We start from the raw sequence: 20,337 nt of genomic DNA, 5'->3' as shown, positions 1-20,337 counted from the left end.
AGAAGGCAGCCCTTGCTGAGAAGGCTAAGGCGGCCAAGGAGGAAGCCGAGAGGATGAAGGCAGCTGAGGCTGCTAAGAAAGCTGAGGCTGAGGCTGCTGAAGCTGAGGCGGCCAAGACAGCTTCTGGGTCGCCCATCAAAGATGATGCTGCTAACACTGCTGATGACAAGCAGCAACAGGCATAGGGAGACGGGCGGTCGTCATCAGGCTCACCCGGCGTCTCGGATAGCTTTAGCTGTTCGGGAGCCAATTATTAAGCCTTTCCTCCCTGCCATTTTTTGGCGCTTCAAATGATATGTCTGTAACCTTTTGCTTTCCTTTTCCTTGTATTTTGTACAACTTTGGTAGGTTGTGTTTTGGCTTATCCTTATGGGGACGGCCGTCGCCTGTATTCTCCTCACTTGTAACCTGTTATCATTTTTAATAAGAGTTTGCTTATTTTGCCTCTGGCTTGGCCGAGGTCTTTTCTTGTTTTCGTCTGAGTTGTCTTCTTACGTTATTAATTGAGCGCTTCTTTTGTTTCCGCCTCGGCCTGGCCGAGGCAGTCTAGAGTGCGTATCTCAACTGTGTTTAACGTTTCTAAGGCATGTTGATCGCTTTCGCGAGTATCAAGCTATTTGGTAGTGATTTCGTGACGCCTGCTTCCTTATAGTGACTGCCGTGGCGTCTACCTCTTGGAGTGATTGCTGCGGCGTCTACCTCTTGGGGTGACTGCCATAGCGTCTACTTCTTGGGGTGACTGTCATGTTGTCTATTTCTTGATGGTGACTGCCGTGGCGTCTACCTCTTGGAGTGACTGCTGCGGCGTCTACCTCTTGGGGTGACTGCCGTAGTGTCTACTTCTTGGATCGCTGCCGTGGCGTCTATTTCTTGATGGTGACGCCGTGGCGTCTACCTCTTGGAGTGACTGTTGTGGCGTCTACCTCTTGGGGTGACTGCCGTAGCGTTTACTTCTTGGGGTGACTGCCGTGGCGTCTGCTTCTTGATAGTGACTATGGGGGGAAATGAACACTGATGGAAAACTTGGACGATTCTTCATTAGATATAAACATGCGTCGGGGTGCCCACAGTTGTCTCGGGCACCTCCGCCGCTATACAAGGTTTTTCCCGAGATTGTCCGTGTCCTAGTGGCTCATCAAAGGCACACCCTCCATGTCTGTCAGCCGGTGTGTACCCAGCCTTATTTCTTCAACCAATTTGTAGGGACCTTCCCAGTTAGCCGTCAGTTGCATCCATGAGGTCGCCCTCCTGTTGTAAGGACGGGTTTTTCCCCTTCTCTGACTTCTTTGCCACTTTGAGGGATTGCATGTTGCATCCTCTGGCAGATATCTGGACGTTGACCACCTCGTCCTTCTCGTCCTTGGAGACGAGCTTATGCGTTTCCCCCCGATCCGAGACATACATCAGTGTCAGGGCCCGGATGGACATCACTGCGTCGGCCTCGCTCAGAGTGACTCGGCCTATGAGGACGTTGTAGGCGGACGAGCCGTCAATGACCACGAACTCAGTTAGGACATTCTTAGCCGCATCCCCCTCGCCGAACATCACCGGTACCGATCGACCCCGGGGTACCAGGCCGGCCCGGAAAAACCGTACAACGGATTGGTGCGGGGCTCAGGTCTTCAACCTTCAGACCGAGGTTGAGAAAGCACTCCCTGAACATGATGTTCGTGTAGGCGCCTGTGTCAATCAGGCACCTCTTGACCAGGTGGTTGGATATGTCCAAGTGGACTACATATGGGTCGCTGTGAGGGGCGATGACTCCCTCGTAGTCCTTCTTCCCAATAGTCATGTCGGGGATGTTGGAAGCGGGGACCGCTGTTTTGGGCACAAAGTTGATGGCCTGATACAGCTCGTTCAGGTGCCGTTTGTGCCCATGAGCGGACCCACCGTTCTCGTTGCCCCCGATGACAACATGGATCACTCCTATCCGTTCAAAGACGGATTTCTTGTTCGAACCGCCGGCATCAGTCTTTTGGCCTTTGGCAACATACTTGTCGAGGCTCCCCTTCCGGATCAGCTCCTCAATGGCATTCTTCAGATGCCGGCAGTTGTCAGTAAGGTGACCGGTGTAGCCGTGGTACTCGCAGTACTGGCTCGTGTCACCGTCCCCCTTCGGCTTGGGGGGCCTTTCCCACTTCTGGCCCTCGTTCTTGCTCAGGGCGAAGACCTCGGCGGCAGATACGACCAGGGGGGTGTGATCATTGTACCGCTTTTGGTAGTACGTTCCCGAACTCCCCCCGGCGCCCACCGAGCTCTGTTTCCTGGCGGACCTTTCAGACCATGACCTATTATTGTCACGGCGTCTTTCATCCGGGTTGTCCTCCCGGCGGCCCTTTCTTTCTGAGTGCCCGGCCTCGCTGGGGCCTACCCAGGTCTTGTGATAGTCTTCCACCTTGATGGCCTGGTCGGCCATCTTTCTAACGGCGTCTAGGCCCAGGCCTCCGTACTTGATGAGCTCGTTTTTTAAGTCTCCCCTTAGGAGGCCTTTCATCAGCGCGAAGGCCGCCAGTTCGGGGTTCAGCTCTCGAATCTGCTGAACCTTGGCGTCGAACCTCTTCACATAGCTTCGTAGAGACTCGCTCCCCTCCTGTCTGATAGTCAGGAGATCCGATGTCTCCACGGCCCTTCTCTTATTGCAAGAGTACTGGGTTAAAAAGGCGTCCCTTAGGTCGGCGTAACAGTATACCGAGCCGTCGGGCAGCCCCTTGTACCAACTCTGAGCCATCCCATGCAAGGTCGTTGGGAAGACTCGGCATCAGACTTCATCGGGTTGTTCCCACACCGACATGTATGACTCAAAGGCCTCGGCATGGTCGGTGGGGTCGCTATCCCCTTTGTATGTGAATGCCGGCAATTTTAGCTTGGTTGGCACGGTGGTTTCAAGGACGTAGGCACTGAGGGCTGTCTGACCACGTGTCGAACGACACGCGGCGATCGGCTCCTCGCATTCCTAGTCCGGCTCCTCTCCCCGTGGCGGGAAGGGCTTCTTCTCCAACTCTGGTGGGTCGGGCTTCTTCCCTGACTCCGTTGAGTCGGACTCCTTCTCCGACTCTGGCGAGTCGGACTTCTTTCACTCCTCTTGGGCATGCCTCGTCGGTGCTGCGGCGACGCCGTCCTCCCGCGAGTGTGGGAAGGACTCAGGTCTACCACTAGCACTCTGGGCTCCCCCGGCGTCTTGACAGGGCCAGCTTCCTCTAGTGCTCCGTTCAAGTCTCTTGGAGTCACATTCTGGGCCCTGGTCTCCTGGACGGGTTCCGCCGCTCTTGTCGGTGTGACAGTGTGAGACGGCGTACTACCAATTAGGTCCAGGAGTTGCTTCAGTTTTGCTGCATCAACCACATGTCCCATGATGGTGACCTGGTTGGCGGGCAGCGGCGTATCTGGTATTATTGGCATCCCGTACTCCGGTTGAATTACCCGACCGGTGGAGGGCTGCGCAACTCCAGAATTGTGGACGGTATCATCTTGGTAGAATTCGGTTTCGTCAGTCACGAATACCTCTTGTTGTTTCGACATCTTAGCTTTTTGGGTGGGTTTTTGTTTTGTTTTTTTTTTTTTGAGAATGAATGTGACTAGCTTCTAGTATCTTTCCCCACAGACGGCGCCAATTGTTCCGGGTGTAATTCCAGAGCAGTTATTTGTTACCACCCGTGCTTTTAGAATGACGTCTTTGATTGAATCCTCCTTTCGGTCTCCTGAAACAGTGAACAAACTGAGGGCTCGGCTTTGGGCCGAGCGAACTCACTCCGACGCTCAAGTCAGTAAACTTAGAGAGATAAGTTGTTATTACTTGGCGAAATGTATTTTGTAGAGAGATAAGGAAGATATTACCAGATGAATAGTGATTCTTAGGTTAAATTGTGGATCCTTTCCTCAATGAGAGTTGAGGAGTATTTATAGACTTTCACCTTTTGTCACGTAGTGGCCAAGTGGCCAAGTGGCTAGCAGGTGGAAAGACTTATCTACCCTCGGCCGAGGGACCCATGGCAGGCCGGCGGGCCCTGTTGACTCGCCGCCGAGGGGTCTTGGATATGAGTTCGCGGATGTGTGCCCCGGCTGGCTAGTTGCCCTGGCCGGGACCCAAGAGACAGGCCGACAGAGTGCGTCGGTTAGGCTGTCTAAGTCGTTGACTTGCTTGTGGATATCTTTGACCTTGCTCAATATGTTGACTTGGTCAGCGGGTGCAGAATATGCCCCATCACTTATTATACAACTGGTTTTATAGTAATATTTGTGATTCAATTTTGATTAAAAAAAAATTCTCCAAATATCATTTATATTGTCCCCATTTGACTTTCGGTAGTCAATTATGATCGTTATTTTCTCACGACATATAATGCTTATAATTACGTTTTAGTTTTTTTTTTTTTAAACGGATAATCATTTTAATAAATCTAACGTGACAAATGGGAATGTAACTTTGCATACAATTGGTCTCCCTTGTGACGGGTTACCATTTGTGACGGATATTTTGTGAGATAAAATGGTAACAAAATGGGTTAGTGGAGAAAGGGGACCACATAAATAGTGTTGCAGAGAGAGAAAAAGTGGGTACATTGTGAGGTAAAATGGTATCCGTCTTCAGCTTGTGACGGATATGTCATGTCTTCAATGAGAATTTGTGCTTTGCATATATTGAAAAAATTAATAGCTCGAATTGTCAATTTAAATTAATAGAGGACAATATTTATTGAGGAATGCATGCTTTTCTTGGTGAAAAGGGATTAAAAGATATCACCACAGACATATTTGTTTTTTGTTTTGATTTTATTAAATTAATCTGTTAAGTGTAAAGACACCAAATCATGGAAAAGAAGTACAAGTTGGAATGCTATAATTTAATAAGAACATTTGTTTCATAGTCATTTCGTATGTTCTTACAAATTTTAAATATTAGTACATACGACGTATATGTTTAGGTGCTTTCTAAAGACACATAAGAGCCTGAACCGCAAAGACATGTATTTTCGGATTAGGGTTGTTCACCTTTTACCCTTAGATTAATTTAAATAGAATTGTATATGGATTTTTTTTATGTATGCATAATTTTTCTATTATTACATTTTTATAGTACTTATCCGTCCATATTAATAGTTGTTTTACATAAGCCCAAGAGGTTTCCTGGGCTCCTCTGATGACAGTAAGGTTGATTATGCCAAGGCATAAATTTTTCATCTGGCTTATTGCTCAGGAAAGGCTTTTAACACAAGATAGGTTGCAGAGAATGCGGATAATTCAGAGCAATATTTGCTATTTGTGCGGGATGGAACAGGAAGACCATGAACATTTATTCTTCAAGTGTGTGTGCAGCAGTAAATGCAGGGATTTAGTAAGCAGGTGGTGCACTGTACAGCTTCCTAGACAGCATTGCATTGAATGGCAGATCAATGGGAGACATAGAAGCAGGGGCAGAAAGAAGGGAATTGCAGTGATCCTAGCAAGCCTGATGACACAAATTTGGTGGACCAGGAATAAAAGCGGGTTTGGAAATGTTGCTTACTAGGCCTGAGATTCTAGTTGCTCAAGTGAAAAATGAAGTGAGGCTGAGGTTTATTAGCATGAATTTTGTAAGTAACAAGAAGAGTGTTATGCAATGAGTGAACATAATATGTAAGAAATAAGGTGATGTGGTAATTACCTTATAAAATGTTGTAAGGGACATGAAGTTTAATTATTAATGAGAAGCTTACTTTTACAACAACAACAACAACAACATCAGAGCCTTAATCCCAAAATGATTTGGGGTCGGCTGACATGAATCATCCTTTAGAACCATCCATAGGTGAACGCACACCTCAAAAAGCGAATAGAAAAGGGAAAATGAAAAAACAAAGGGGGAGCGAAAATGTAATGGAAAGTTAAGGTAAACTTACAGGTTTGAAAATCGAATTTCAGATTTCTTTTATAAAAACTTAAAATTTAAATCGGGAGAAAAGATTAAAACGATTTTGAAAACCGAAATAGAATTAAGGATCCGGAATGCCTTAAAAGTGAACCAAGTAAAATATATAAGAAAGTGGTCGGTAAAAAAAAATGTAATAAAGGAAAGAAGAACAAATAATTTAATTTTTTTTAAATTAAATAAAAACACTAAATATGTCAAAAAAATATCAAATACTAGAAATCAACATGTATCATTTCCCTCCATTGTGCCCTCTCGGTCACCATACTCTCCTCAAGCCCCACAAATCTCATATCGTGCTCTATCACTCTCAACCATGTCTGTCTCGGTCTTCCTCTACCTCTAGGGACCTTTTCTGTTCTCCAAGTCTCCGGCCTCCTAACCAAAAGGCGTCCATAGGTCTCCTTCTCACATGGCCAAACCATCTTAGTCGGTTTTCCATCATCTTGTCCTCTATTGGCGCCACTTTTACCTTTTCCCTAATTACCTCATTCCTTAATCGATCTTTCCTTGTATGTCCGCACATCCATCTCAACATACGCATCTCCGCCACACTCATCTTTTGAATGTGACAATGTTTCACGGCCCAACACTCGGAACCGTAAAGTAAGGCAGGTCTAATTGTCGTGCGATAAAATTTTTCCTTTAATCTTTGGGGCATATCATTATCGCACAAAAACCCCGAAGCACCCTTCCATTTCAACCATCCCGCTTTAATTCTGTGAGCCACATCTTCGTCTAACTCCCCATCTTTTTTAATAATAGATCCTAGATATCTGAAGAAATCTGACCCCTCAACAACATTCCCATCAAAAATAATACTCTCCACCTCTGTCGATCTCAACCCCGCCACTTTAGTGAACGGACACCTCAAATACTCAGTCTTACTCCTGCTCAACCTAAACCCACGAGTCTCTAAAGTCTGCCTCCACAGTTCCAACTTTCTCTCCACCCCCTCTTTCGTCTCATCAATCAACACAATATCATCAGCAAACATCATACACCAAGGGATGTCCTGAATATCCCTCGTCAACTCATCCATAACTATGGTAAAGAGAAAAGGACTAAGTGCGGAACCTTGATGCACCCCGATGGTAATGGGAAATTCTTCCGTTCTCACAACATTTGTGCGAACACTTGCACTAGCCCCCTCATACATGTCCTTTATGAAGTCAATATATTTTCGAGACACACCCTTTCTCGCCAAAGCCCACCAAAGTAATTCTCTTGGTACCCTATCATATGCCTTTTCCAAGTCAATAAAAACCATATGCAAGTCCTTCTTCTTGTCCCGATGTTGTTCCATCAACTGTCTCATAGTAAAAATCGCATCCATAGTCGATCTCCCGGGCATAAATCCAAATTGGTTATCCGAGATGTCTACACATCTCCTAAGCCTTTGCTCGATTATCCGCTCCCATAACTTCATCGTATGACTCATAAGTTTGATTCCCCGATAGTTGGAACACTCTTGAACATCACCTTTGTTCTTGTACAAAGGGACAAGAGTGCTTCTCCTCCAAGCTGATGGCATCTTGTTGCTCCTCCAAATTTTGTTGAAGAGCATGGTTACCCATTCGATCCCTTTCTCCCCGAAGCACCTCCAAACTTTTATGGGTATACCATCTGGACCCTCTTCTTTCTTTAACCCCATCTTCCTTAACGCCTTTCGAACTTCACTCTTTTGTATTCTACGCACAAATTCTCGATTAACCATGCTTGGTGTTACTTCTACATCCCAAAACCTTGTTCCTGATGTCCATTGAATAAAGTATCAAAGTAAGAACTCCATCTAGCCTTTATTTCGCTATCCTGAACCAGAACCTTGTCGTCCATATCTTTCACACACCTAACTCTCCCAATATCTCTCGTCTTTCGGTCCTTTATACGAGCCAGTTTATAGATATCCTTCTCTCCTTCTCTCGTGTCCAACCTGGCATACAGTACTTGGTTAACTTTTACCCTCGCATCCCGTACTGCCTTTTTAGCGGCTCGTCTAGCCTCCTTGTACTTTTCAAAGTTCTCATTACTCATGCATTTTCCCAAAACCTTATAGCATTCACGTTTTGTCTTTATCGTTTGTTTCACCTAATCGTTCCACCAAGATGTGTCCTTACTTGATGGTCTATTCCCTTTATATTCCCCTAACACCTCCCTCGCCAAATCCTTTACAACATGCTCCAATTTATCCCACGTTGCATCAATATCTTTCTCCTTGCAATCCGACCAAATATCGCTACTTCCAACCTTATCCAAAAACGCTTGTTGGTTTTACCCTTGTAGCTTCCACCACTTGATTCGTGCCTCACCGATTATCTTTCTCTTCCTCAAGTCTCTCTTACCCCGAAAATCAAGCACCACTAGTCTATGTTGTGTTGCGGCACTTTCCCCGGGTATGACCTTGCAATCGGTGTACTCTTTCCTCCACGCATTCCTTACCAAAAGGAAGTCAATTTGACTAGCATTTCCTCCACTCCTATAAATCACCAAATGAGAATGTCTTTTCTCGAACCAAGTGTTCATTACACCCAAGTCATATGCCAAAGCAAAATCTAATATGTCACTTCCCGCTTCATTTCTCTCCCCGAACCCAAAACCCCCATGAATGTTCTCGAAGCCAACTCGACTAGTACCCACATGCCCATTGAGGTCACCACCAATGATCAATTTCTCTCCAATAGGGACTTGTTCTACAACCTCTTCCAGATCTTCCCAGAAGGCTCTTCGAAAAGAAGCATCCAAACCTACTTGAGGTGCGTAAGCACTTATAACAGTCACCACCTCATCCCCAACTACAAGCTTAATGCTCATAATCCTATCACTCTTTCTTGATACCTCTACCACATCATCGATGTAATCTTTATCAATGACAATACCCACTCCATTGCGACTTTTTTCTTTACCCGTGTACCAAAGCTTATAACTCCAAGGCGCTATCACCCTTGCTTTATCTCCGACCCACTTTTTCTCTTGTAGGCACATTATATGCACTCTCCTCCTTTTCATAACCTCCTCTACCTCAGCTAATCTCCCTGTCAAAGAGCCAACATTCCAAGTACCAAACGTAACCTACTACCCTTCCTCAAGTCATGTCCTGATTTCTTTACCCGCTCTTGACCATGCTTCCTAGATCCAAACCTATTTGACACCACACCCATACTTCGAGTTGGCGCGCCGGTTTTGGGCGACGACTTAAGAACCCTTGCATATTTTTCACTACACCCGGGTCTAGAAGATGTAGCGCACCCTTGCCTATTTGACACCACCCCCAGGTGTAATGAGAAGCTTACTTTTCCCCAAAAAAAAAAAATACATAAGCCCAAGTTGTAAAACATTTATTACAGGTTATTAAAAGACTATGTTAAAATGATACAGGTTACGTGAGTGAGTGTTGAGATATTTCGGTCTTACTGGTCCGGACTGGCGTTGGATAAGAGTTTTAAAGGTGTGGTCTAGACTTATCTGGTTTCAATCCAGTTTGGTGCACAAACCTAGATACGATCTCTGATTAATTTTAAATCGTTTATCAAAATAGATGAAAAAATAACTAATAGTTGGTAAAATGGCAAAAGAAAAGAGGATAGGTAATGAACAAATGATAATTTCAAATTACGGGGACAAGGAAATTTAAAATACAAATACATATAAGTATTTTTCATCTAATACCTGATATAATATTTTTTTTGGGGGGAAATATAAGTATATTATACTAGAGCATGTACAATAAAGATGATTAGTCATTCTCTTAGCGCACTCTCTCTCTCATCTACGAGACATCCTCTTTATTGTGAAACTAATGTGAAATGTACTCTTAGAAGGAGGATGGAGAGCATTTCCTCTTATTTTAGAAGAAGGTATGCATTGGCCCTTGTGCAATTGTGTCATTCAATCAATCAATATTTGTCATATAATATCAATTTCTTTTATTTTTTCTTTATATTGAAGGTTATAGTGTTGCGGTTAATGTAAAAAAAAAAAAAAAAAAAGAGGAACACTTCCTCTCTATTTGTTAATATATATTCTTCAAACTAAATATATTTGTCTTGATCAGGTTGTGATCACATTGCAAGAAAGATACAATTACAACTTGATTACAAATTTATATCAAAATAAAAAGAATACACATGCAAATACATATGCAAATTAATAACATATCTTTATTAACTCATTTGAGAGTTAAGTTAAAATTTTGTTTTCTCTTAATGTTATAGCCAAGAGTGTGATTTATCGCTTTAAAACGTATTTAACAATTTCTAGGAGATGAGTGTTCATGAAGTAATCATTTCAGTCAATGTCCTTGGGATCAAAGTACAACAAATGTCTCTCCTCCTCTTTCTCTTGATGCAATCCTTAACTTCTATCCATATTGAAAGCGGGAGACTTTGAGATCAAGCCGACTTTCAAAAGCCTTGTTTAGAGACATCAATTCGGCGAGGGTCCATTGGAAGATCCTAACTTGCATATCCAGAATTTTTTGTGATTATTGTTCTATGACTAGGCAAACGGAGATCACACAAGCTCAAATTAGGGAGACGCTCTTCTCTTTCTCTTTGGAGGATAAGGCAAAATTATTGATCAATAGCCTCGACAGAGTTGTTATGGGTATCACCGATTGAGATTCTTTGGCTCTTGCCTTCTATCAAAGTATTTTCCACCGGAGAAAACCGCTTTATTACGAAGCCAAATCACGGGGTTCCGTCAAAATGGAGATGAAAGCTTGTATGAAACATGGGAAAGATACAAGGAGTTGCAAAGAGAATATCCTTATCGTGGGTTGGACCCATGGTTTCTTGCTATTACATTCTACAATAGTTGTTGTCCCGAATCCCCTCGCGTCTTGGATTCCGCTAACAACAGGAGATTTGATCAAATTGATACGGATATTGCTCATGCTATCATTGAATCCATGGCGATTCATGATTCCCAATATGTCAATTCTCGTAAGCATATATTTGTCTTAAGAGTGACTAATTGCCTATCATAAATTCATAAACCATAGTCTTGAATATTATTAACTTCCTTTTTTATTTTACTCGTTTTAGACCGGGCAAAAATATACAAGTTGTTTAAAAATTATGATATTAAAATTGTGTTTAACTAATGTGAATATAACAAGAGGTAATATTATTAAGTAATAATAGAATAATACGATGTATAAATAACAATATCATTGTTATAGGTTAACTCCTTGTGAATATAATTTTGCAGGATTAGATATTTCGCAATTGTTAAATTCAAAAGTATTGAAAAATAAATTTCACTTAAATATAAGTTAACGTACTTATCAATATGACTATATGAGCTGATGAAATTCATGTTACAAATTATACGAGTAATATAAAAAAAATTACAAATAGTAAATAATTTCTTACGTCTAGTTGAATTGTGTAAACTATTTTTAAAAAATGTATATTAAATAATTCCATAGCTCATTGATCAAAACAATATTATAAACAATTTTAATACCAATTTAAAGTTGTATCACAAATTCTTGTTTACATCCGTTATTATTTACAACGGAGGTATAAATTCACCCCAACCAACACCTTTTTTCGGGGTGATAGGGTAATACACCCTTTCGTATAATTTACAACAGTTATAAGTAAAATTAATTGAAGTTGTATATATTTACTGAAAATAACAATATTTTAATATTAAACTTAAATCGATATAAAGAAGAAAGATAAATTTTGTAAACTAAACATAGACGAGAATGAAATAACGCGATATTATTGTTGACCATAGTAGAAAAACTGACAAAGCATTAAAGCTCAACAATGAAATGCACATAAGCCCAAAACACCCTCATTAGCCAAAATTAAAATAGGGTTGGACAACAAAATTAATACAATGCCTACTCTAAACAACCATACTTAAAAAAATAAGCCCAGAATAATTAAAATGAGCCCAAATTAAGATGAACTCTACACAAATTAAAACATGATGAATGAATGAATGATAACGAGGTTTAGTCATCTAACCTCTATCAAAGAAGATTTATGAATCTCGATACCTACATGCAGTAGTGGTAAAGAGGTCGGTCCACGGGGACGGTCATGGGGATGTGTATGCTATGTCTAGTTGGTTGGATCAAAATATGTTGACTTTTTGAAACTAAAAGTCTAAAATGAAGAGTAGACTAGATACAATAATGTAAAAGTAAATATCGATAACTAGCTGTTAACGAGGTAAATATGAAGGAAAAATCGGTAGGTAGCTTATGAGACAAGGGTTCTGACGCGGTTCCTAAGACCATCCCCAAGCAAGGTCAATTGCTTGGTCATGACCTTGCTTGGTCATGGTTAGTAACTTAATTAAGCTACTTAATTGGTGACCAAAATTGCTAATTTGTGACCAAAGGTCAATTTGTGACCTTTGCAGGTCAATTTGTGACCTCTGCTTCATTCTTGTGACCTCTTCCATGACCCAGTAGGTGTCAATTTCTGATTTGTTGGATACAAAAAAGGACAACTCTAATGATTGGGTTGATGACCTAAGTCACGACCTTCTGCTTGGGAGGGTGAAAATGGGTCAAGGTTAATAAGGTGGGATTAAGAGTAAAATCGGATCGTGGCCTAGTTAGCGTGACCTTTGCTTGGGGATGGTCTAAGAGTAGAAGGTTGTTTCCACTAAATTAATGGCTGGGTAAGGTTCAATTGGGTCAAGAGCTCAGTCAATCAACTTAACCAACCCCATATCTACCCATTTTCATGATGTAAAAAAGGATGTGAGTCACTCCCTAAATAAGTCAATACAACTCTGGATTTATTCTCTCACGAGTAGACCTGTACTCGGGTCGGGCTAGGGTCAGGCCGGGCTGGCCAGGGAGCGGGTCGGGCTCTCCTAATCAGACCCGGGCCAAGCCAAGGGGAGGGGCGGGCTTGGCCGGGCCCGGCCCGGGCTGAGACATGCTTGATCCGGGCTAGTGGCGGGCTGGGCTGGCTGACCTTACCATTTAATTTTTTTATTTTTTATTTTTGCTAAAATGGCGGGCCGGGCTGGAATTTCAGGACCCGGGCCAGGTCAGGCCAAGTTGCATAAAATAACGGGTGAAGGCGGGCCGGGCCGGGTCAGCCCGTGCTGATGGCCAGCTCTACTCACGAGTTAGTGAACAAAGATTAATTATCCTACTCGTTATTGGATCAATAATCAAACTAAATTCGGGGAAATAATAAGGGAAATGATAAATACAATCCATTGGGTTGTAATTATCATTTCCCAATAATAAAATCCTAGCATAATTTTGGATAAAGTTTGAATCTTAAATGATATAAAAAGGAGATCTAGCCACTAATCAATAATGACAAAATATTAATCTAGCAACAAACAATCCACAATCCTAATCTAGAAGAGGGCACTAAAGCGAATTTTTTGGTTAAACAGGGCTATTTAACAAATTAATTAGACATTTGGGGTTGATTTTAAAGTATTTGACGTCAATGGATCCACGTCATCGGTTTAATTTTTTTTCGTGTTTTAGAAGAAGCCGCTTCAGTACTTGGTGGCTTTACTAGTTACTCAAGACCAGTAGCGTCTATAAAATCTTCAATGTGTTGGCCTAATAAGCCGCTTGAAAATCTAGTGGTTTCTCTATCATATAAAACTATAAAAGTTATAGTATGTTTCTGAAAATTTCAAGGCGTAAAACTGCTGAGGAGACAAGCGGCATCTCCCATCCTCTATTTTCTACAAGTTAGAGCATGCATGTTTCTGAAAATTGCAATGAACAAAGCCGTTGGGGCGACCCGCAGCTTTCTTTTGGCCAAAGACACAAGCCGCTGAGGAGTTTAGCGGCTTCATATAAAAAATGGAAAAATAAATATTCCGTAAATATGATGATGTAGACCCATTCGTCCCAAATACTTTGAAACCAACCCCAAATATCTAAGTAATTTGTTAAATAACCCTATGTAGCCAAAAAATTCTGACTCCAACCCATCAACGATAAAGTTCAAACCAAATTTGATTGCATAATTAATTAATCAAATACTCCCTCCGTCTTGGTCATTTGTTGTCCTTTGGTTTTGGCACAAAGACCAAGAAAAGAGGAGAGAGCCAATTACTAAATGACATGTGGACCAAATTGAGTGTGAATGACCAAATTGTTAATCAAATGCATTCCTAATAAAGAAAGGACAACAAATGACTGAGACACCCAAAATGGAAAAGGACAACAAATGACCGGGACGGAGGGAGTACCGTTGACAGCTTGATGTGGTTCATATACATACTCATTCGGGAAATAATTACATTAATATATATTTTTCAAACTAAATATATATAATTGAATTGATCAGGCTGTGAAGACATTGCAAGAAAGATAGAATTACAACTTAATTACAACCTTAATCTAATAATTATAAAAATGAACACACAATAAATTAGAAGCTTAAAAATATAAGTATAAGAAATGAATATTATCTTTATTGATTAACTCATTTGAGAGTTATTAAATCAAATTTTGTTTGTTCTTGGTGTTATATGATCTATCACTTCAAAACGTATTTAACAACTCCTGGGAGATGAGTGTTCATGAAGTAGTCTTTCCAATCAACGGTCTTAGGATCAAAGTAGAACATATCCGTCTCTACTCCTCTTTCTCTCGATGTCATCCTTAACTTCTCAGTGTTTGTGTCATCATATCTACAATAATCATATAAGCAAATTATATGTGAGATAATATGCCCAATAATAATCAATATTGTGGTTTAAAAGGAGCCATATATATGGGTTGTTTGGTAAAGGGTATATTAGCCGATTTTTAGCATATTCAAGGGTTTTAACATGTTGACCAATCAATATGTTAATTTTAGTATTTTTGGTAAACAGCATATTAAAACAACATATTTCGAGTTAATATGTTGTTTTACAATTTATATGTTGCTTACGCAAGCATATTGGTTAACGTATTTTAAAATAGGAAAATTTACCCTATTTTACAAAGAAAACTGTTAACTACTAATCTTAATCTGCTAACTACAAAACACTTCAACTAATTCTGCTAATTATAATATGTTTGTCAAACCTTCTAATAAAATTTGTCAGCTATAATTTACTTTTACAATCTATTTCTGCTGAAATTACGCTGATTACCAAATAAGGTCATAGTTGTAGAACTAGACGGGTTTTAAACTCTGGTTTAAAAGGCGACATACACTCTAATCCATATGTTGAAATAACAATTTTTTATATAAAACCGTTTTACATAATAAGCATTATTATTGTAAAACCAAGTGATTATTTACCTAAAAAATCTCACTAAAATAATTTCTGCCAATTACCAATTTCCATGAGAAAGGCAGTAAGTTCTTTCGTTATATAATTTTACAAGATAATATTATAAAACCATTTTACAGGAAATTTGCTCAAATTGTTTATAGTAAAACCTAGGATTAGTAAGTGTTCAGCAAACTTACATGCCCTTGTAAAACAAATATGGTCGGTAAATCTCAATCAACCGCATCAGATGATTTAACTTCCTTCTCATGTCCATGCACGTCCCTTTAAAGTACTGGAATAACATCATGTTGGCAATCTCTAATCCCTTTATAAAACATAAATAAATTTAAATAACCAAGCAAGGTTAGTTCAACTAATTAAAGACGGGTTTTTAAGAATTACAATTAACGGATAATATAAACAATTTCCCACTAAACAAGCATTTTTTAATGATTGGGACAGAGGGAGTATATACATTTTGACTGAAACGTTAATATTTAGTAGGAAAAAAACTCTAGGAACGACTATGAACCAACAATAGCACAAGGGCAGTGTAATATCAGGCGTGGGGATTCGAACCACCAAGTTGAGACATTTTCGGTCTGATTCTAATTTTATCATGATTTATACATAAAATCTCATATCACTAATTAACATTATGAAAATTAAATACTAAATGAACAATTAATATTAATGGTACGTAGAAAAAGCTTTTACAAGGATTATTTACCTTTAAGGGCAGTAAATAATGAAGAGAAAGGTAAGTTTTGAAGCTAGCCATGGAGCCTAAGACCTTGACATGTCCAACAATAACAGGAGTTCCATCTTTGTTGATACATGGATGATTCTTGAAGTATTGGTAGGTAACCTCATGCAGTGAATTAAAATTCACCGGATTTTTTACCGAGGAACCAACATGGTAAATCGTCAGATTACCTTTGTCATTTGCATGAGCCATTGCTGCTACTAGAATTGCATTCACTACCATATCAGCTGGAATCTGCTAGGCCAGTAAATTTTCGACATTTCGATTTTTCAGATTATATTATATTTCGTAATAAATTGATTAGTCTCTCTTAAAACAGATATATACATCTTAATTTTTTTTTTTTTTGTACTCGTAATATTTAGACATTCTGCATTTGATTTATTTATTGCTATTTAACCCGTCTTTTGCTAATAAAGTTAATAACATACGTAAGATTTTAACCTTAAGATACGTAAGATTTTAACCTACAAGTTAAAGTTGGACCATGTAAACTTTTTTCATACACGTTAATATATTGTGTTTAATACGACTTAAATTACTCCCATGCATACGTATTTTAAAAAACGTTTACGTAGACTAATCTTTAGAGAAGTAGTTTTGCGTAAGAAATGAAGAGTATTAATTACCAGGTCAACAACTGAATTAGGGTCACCAAGGAAGCATGGCAATCTTCCTTTGCCATAAGCAACGGCTAAACTGTCAATTGTTCTGCAATCGGTCCAATCATATTATGTAAGACGGTCTTACAGGTGAGATTGATAAACTAACCATCCGAATAAATTACAAGGCACTCCTTTTCTCCCATATATCTATTTATTTATCTTTAACTAAAACACGTCTTGTAAAAAATAGAATAGATAAACAAATACCTGATGCCTTCAACCCAACCGGGAACGGGTTCTTTGAAAGTGCTAGTGACAATGGTAGGACGAAGAAAGACAAGAGGAATGTCTTCTTTTTCTTGCATTAGCAACATTTCTCCTAGTGCCTTTGTGAACACATATACATTTGGCCATCCCCAATGATTTGCCCTATATTTTGAAAGTGTTTTTATTAAATATATAAAGATGAGCAAATGTTACTCAGCTTAGCCGATAAAGTTATGAGAAATTATATTCGTGACTTAAGTCCAAATCTTGTTAAGAATATATTTGTTATTGACTTATTGTGACTCCTTTTATAGTTTACGGGGAAAATAATACGAGTATATAATTATTACTCCGTATTATTATTATTATTGTTACTCGTAATTCAAATTAAACCTAAGACAAAAGTAACGACTCGGATATAACTATTTAAGTCATGCTATAATCTTTTCTTTGCGGAATTTAGAGAACTTATACATTTTCTTAAATCTCGTAACGAAAAAGACGTAAATCTATTACCATTAAGTTTTCTTTTTGGCCTTTGAAATTAATTAATAGAGTTACACAAATCATGAAGTTGACAATTGTATATAGTTGGTAGACATCAATACATCATTACACAATTTTATCAATCAATTGCTTTGAGCCTTTGAGAGATGATCTGAGTACTTATGGGCAGCTGACCAACTTTTAGCAAAGATTACCTACAAATCTAATACGGCATAAATTTTGACTTTGTTATTGAATAGATGACGCTCTATTTTGACCTGATTGACAAATTTTCAGCATATTCGATTTTAAATATGTCAACTATTCTAATTAGCACCCGCATTTGTAAGTCATGCATATTATTCTCATAAATATTTTAAATTTTTACACCTAGTTCAAATTTAAAAAGTATATAATACTCGTAGCATCTACGAATATGTAAGAGTTGATAACTAAACAACTAACCGAAGACAGTCTCTTATAAAACTCGCTTTTATCATAATAAGTTAACGAATTTCGAGCTACTAACTCAATTTTATCAGGCTTTTGATTGGTCTCGCTATAAACCCGTTAAATTAAATGTAAATACAAATTTATGTATACCTCTCAATGGCCAAATCCTTCATAGTAAGCTTAATGACATCTTGAGAGGCACCTTCGGAATGAAGCTCCTCTAATTTGTCCTTAATAAGTTTATCCTCTAGTTGAATATCAAGGCCAGGTCTTCCATTAAGAGACTCTCCCATGTCATAAGGCACCTCCTTTACTAGTCCAGCCGTTTCACCCGATACATAAGCTGAAATAACAACATACATAATACTCGATGTTATTTACCGGTCATATTGATTGATCGCATAAGTATTATAATTGTAATCGGAAGAATATTCGTGTTCACTAACCAGTTGATACTTGGATGAGCACCTTTAACTTGTTACATTTCTTGGCAAAGTCCAATACATGCTTAGCTCCGAAAGTGTTAAGAGATAATGAGACATCATACCTGTGCTCGAAAATAATAGGACATCATCGGATGATACTGAATCAGTACTATCACTATCATATACGGAATAATATTGAATATAAGTATATAACTATAAGGTTTTTGAACCTATAAGAAAAACTTAATTATCACACAGTAGCGACCTATCATTATTATTATTATTATTATTATTATTATTATTATTATTATTATTATTATTATTATGTACGTCGTATTGCTTTTTTTTTTGTGTGTATGTGGGCAGATAATACCGACTAGGTTTGAACAGAGGTCAGTAATACCACGAACACCTAGCTCATGACTTAACCAGCTAAGCTATCTAGTTGTACCTACGTATGGCTAGAACGCGTACCTTTCATCAAAATTGGTGTTTGCAGCCAAATTAACAATGACATCAATGTCACTTAATAATTCTTCCTTCAATTTAAGGTCTTTGATTGCCATGTCTTCCAAAGTAATGTCACCAGGCACAACGGTTACCTTTTCTGATATGAAGGAATTGAAGTTTGCTCCCATCTTTTGCTTCAATACTTTGAACAAATCCTTCCCTAATATCTATTAACATACCAATATACCATAACATGTTATGAAATTGGGGGTTTGATTCTTACACGCGACATAATGCGTTCCTTTGAACCAAAAAAAAAACTATAGAATTCTCAACAAGGTTTAATTTAGGAAGTTAAACTGAGACCTTTTCATGTTGTTTTTCTGCCCTTTATAAATGGAAGTATACAAATATAGACTTCTGAATTATTTATAACGGTCTTCTTAACCTGTGCCCTAAAGGGACATGATAGGAAATATATACTCCCTCCAATTTTCTTATATCTTCCCTCTTTCCTTTTTCACACAAGTTTGATTATCTTCCCTCTTTCCTTTTTTGGTAAGTTTCATTCATTTTTTATTAATTTCTCTCTCCTAAAAAATCAACAACTCTCATTACTTTATCTATTCTTTATTCATCATTCATTCTTTATTATTTTCTCTCACCTATAAATTTCACAACTTACAATAATTTATTCTACTTTATTCCTTCTTTCTTCCCATTTCTTAATTTTTGTGCCCAAAAGAAAGGGGAAGATATAAGAAACTTGGAGGGAGTATAAGGCAATATTTTTAAGATTCCTTCACTAAAATGGTCAGAATGAATATATTTTTCAATTTGATTAAAGCTTAAAATTTATTTCCTTAAATGGCTTCTTATCGTATATTCTTAGGGCACGTGTTAGAAAAACAGGTTTTATAATGACGAAGAAATCTACAGCCGCTACCTTCAAAGAGTAGAAGCTGATTTAGGGATCATATATACCTCATTTTGCAACCTTAGAGAAGCTGCCTTATCATCATCTGCTCTAAGCAGTAGGTAAACCTTCTTCACTTTTGGTTGCGATCTCAATACCTTCTCCGCGAAAACTATTCAAAAATTACATCAATAAATTCATTATCATACATTTATACATTACTTAAGATTTTCAACATCAAATTAAAATCATGTTATGGAAAAGATATAAATAAATTACTTACTCTTTGCTAAAAATCCAGCTCCTCCTGTGACTAAAATAGCCTTATTTTCCAAAAACTTAACAAGACTACTCGACTCCATTATCGTAGTAATAGCTCGCAAAATTAAATAAAAAGTACAAAAATATTTTTGTAAAAAATATGAAAAGGGTATGTGTTGAAGCTAGAGAATGAAGTGTTTAAGTAGAAATAATATGGGGTTTATGAAACTATATGATCATATGAAATGCATGCATATATAGAGAGGTACACGTAGTACGTAACTAGTTAAAATTAAATTTCTTTATAAGATATGGTAGAGTACACGCTAGTAAAATTGGTGGATTAATTTTAGGGAATAGATAGATAGATTGATATAAGTTGGTTGGCTAATTTTTTGGAATTGCATGTAATATTACTTTCTTTTGAAGGGATAGTTAGGTGAAATTATTGTATGTCAAAAGAAATTATATATAAAGACTTATTCATGGTAAATTCGTCAGGAGACAATTTACGAGGTCAATGTTATGTTTGAACTCAAACAATAATCCGATGATGTTACATCTTTTTCTTTTTATTTCATTTT

The 20,337-nt window shown here is 38.7% G+C and overlaps 1 protein-coding gene and 1 pseudogene across 1 annotated transcript; both read right to left on the bottom strand.

Moving 5' to 3' along the window:
* Positions 1-10,582: 10,582 nt before the first annotated feature.
* Positions 10,583-10,681, bottom strand: LOC141593329 (small nucleolar RNA R71; annotated as a pseudogene).
* Positions 10,682-14,168: 3,487 nt separating this feature from the next.
* LOC141591653 (alcohol-forming fatty acyl-CoA reductase-like) lies at positions 14,169-20,162 on the bottom strand. The gene is made up of 10 exons (XM_074412058.1): positions 19,776-20,162; positions 19,561-19,664; positions 18,601-18,803; positions 18,148-18,248; positions 17,852-18,044; positions 16,763-16,924; positions 16,520-16,601; positions 15,855-16,124; positions 15,322-15,449; positions 14,169-14,548 (listed from the first exon to the last, which is right to left on the bottom strand). The coding sequence occupies exons 1-10, from the start codon at positions 19,852-19,854 to the stop codon at positions 14,395-14,397; spliced, it is 1,476 nt and encodes a 491-aa protein (XP_074268159.1). The 5' UTR covers positions 19,855-20,162; the 3' UTR covers positions 14,169-14,394.
* Between the last annotated feature and the right edge of the window lie 175 nt (positions 20,163-20,337).

The sequence above is a fragment of the Silene latifolia genome, chromosome 7, assembly GCF_048544455.1.
Source record: "Silene latifolia isolate original U9 population chromosome 7, ASM4854445v1, whole genome shotgun sequence".
NCBI classification, from domain to species: Eukaryota; Viridiplantae; Streptophyta; class Magnoliopsida; order Caryophyllales; family Caryophyllaceae; genus Silene; species Silene latifolia.
The sequence above is the reverse complement of the archived record's forward strand: the minus strand, read 5'-3'. Positions and strand labels throughout refer to the sequence as shown.

Coding starts and splice junctions, on each gene's coding strand:
- LOC141591653 (XM_074412058.1), bottom strand. CDS start 19,854: ATGGAGTCGAGTAGTCTTGTTAAGTTTTTGGAAAATAAGGCTATTTTA. Junction 16,125..16,519: donor CTAATTCAGTTGTTGACCTG/GTAATTAATACT, acceptor CTGGCCTAGCAG/ATTCCAGCTGATATGGTAGT. Junction 14,549..15,321: donor TATTTGTTTTACAAGGGCAT/GTAAGTTTGCTG, acceptor TGATTATTGTAG/ATATGATGACACAAACACTG.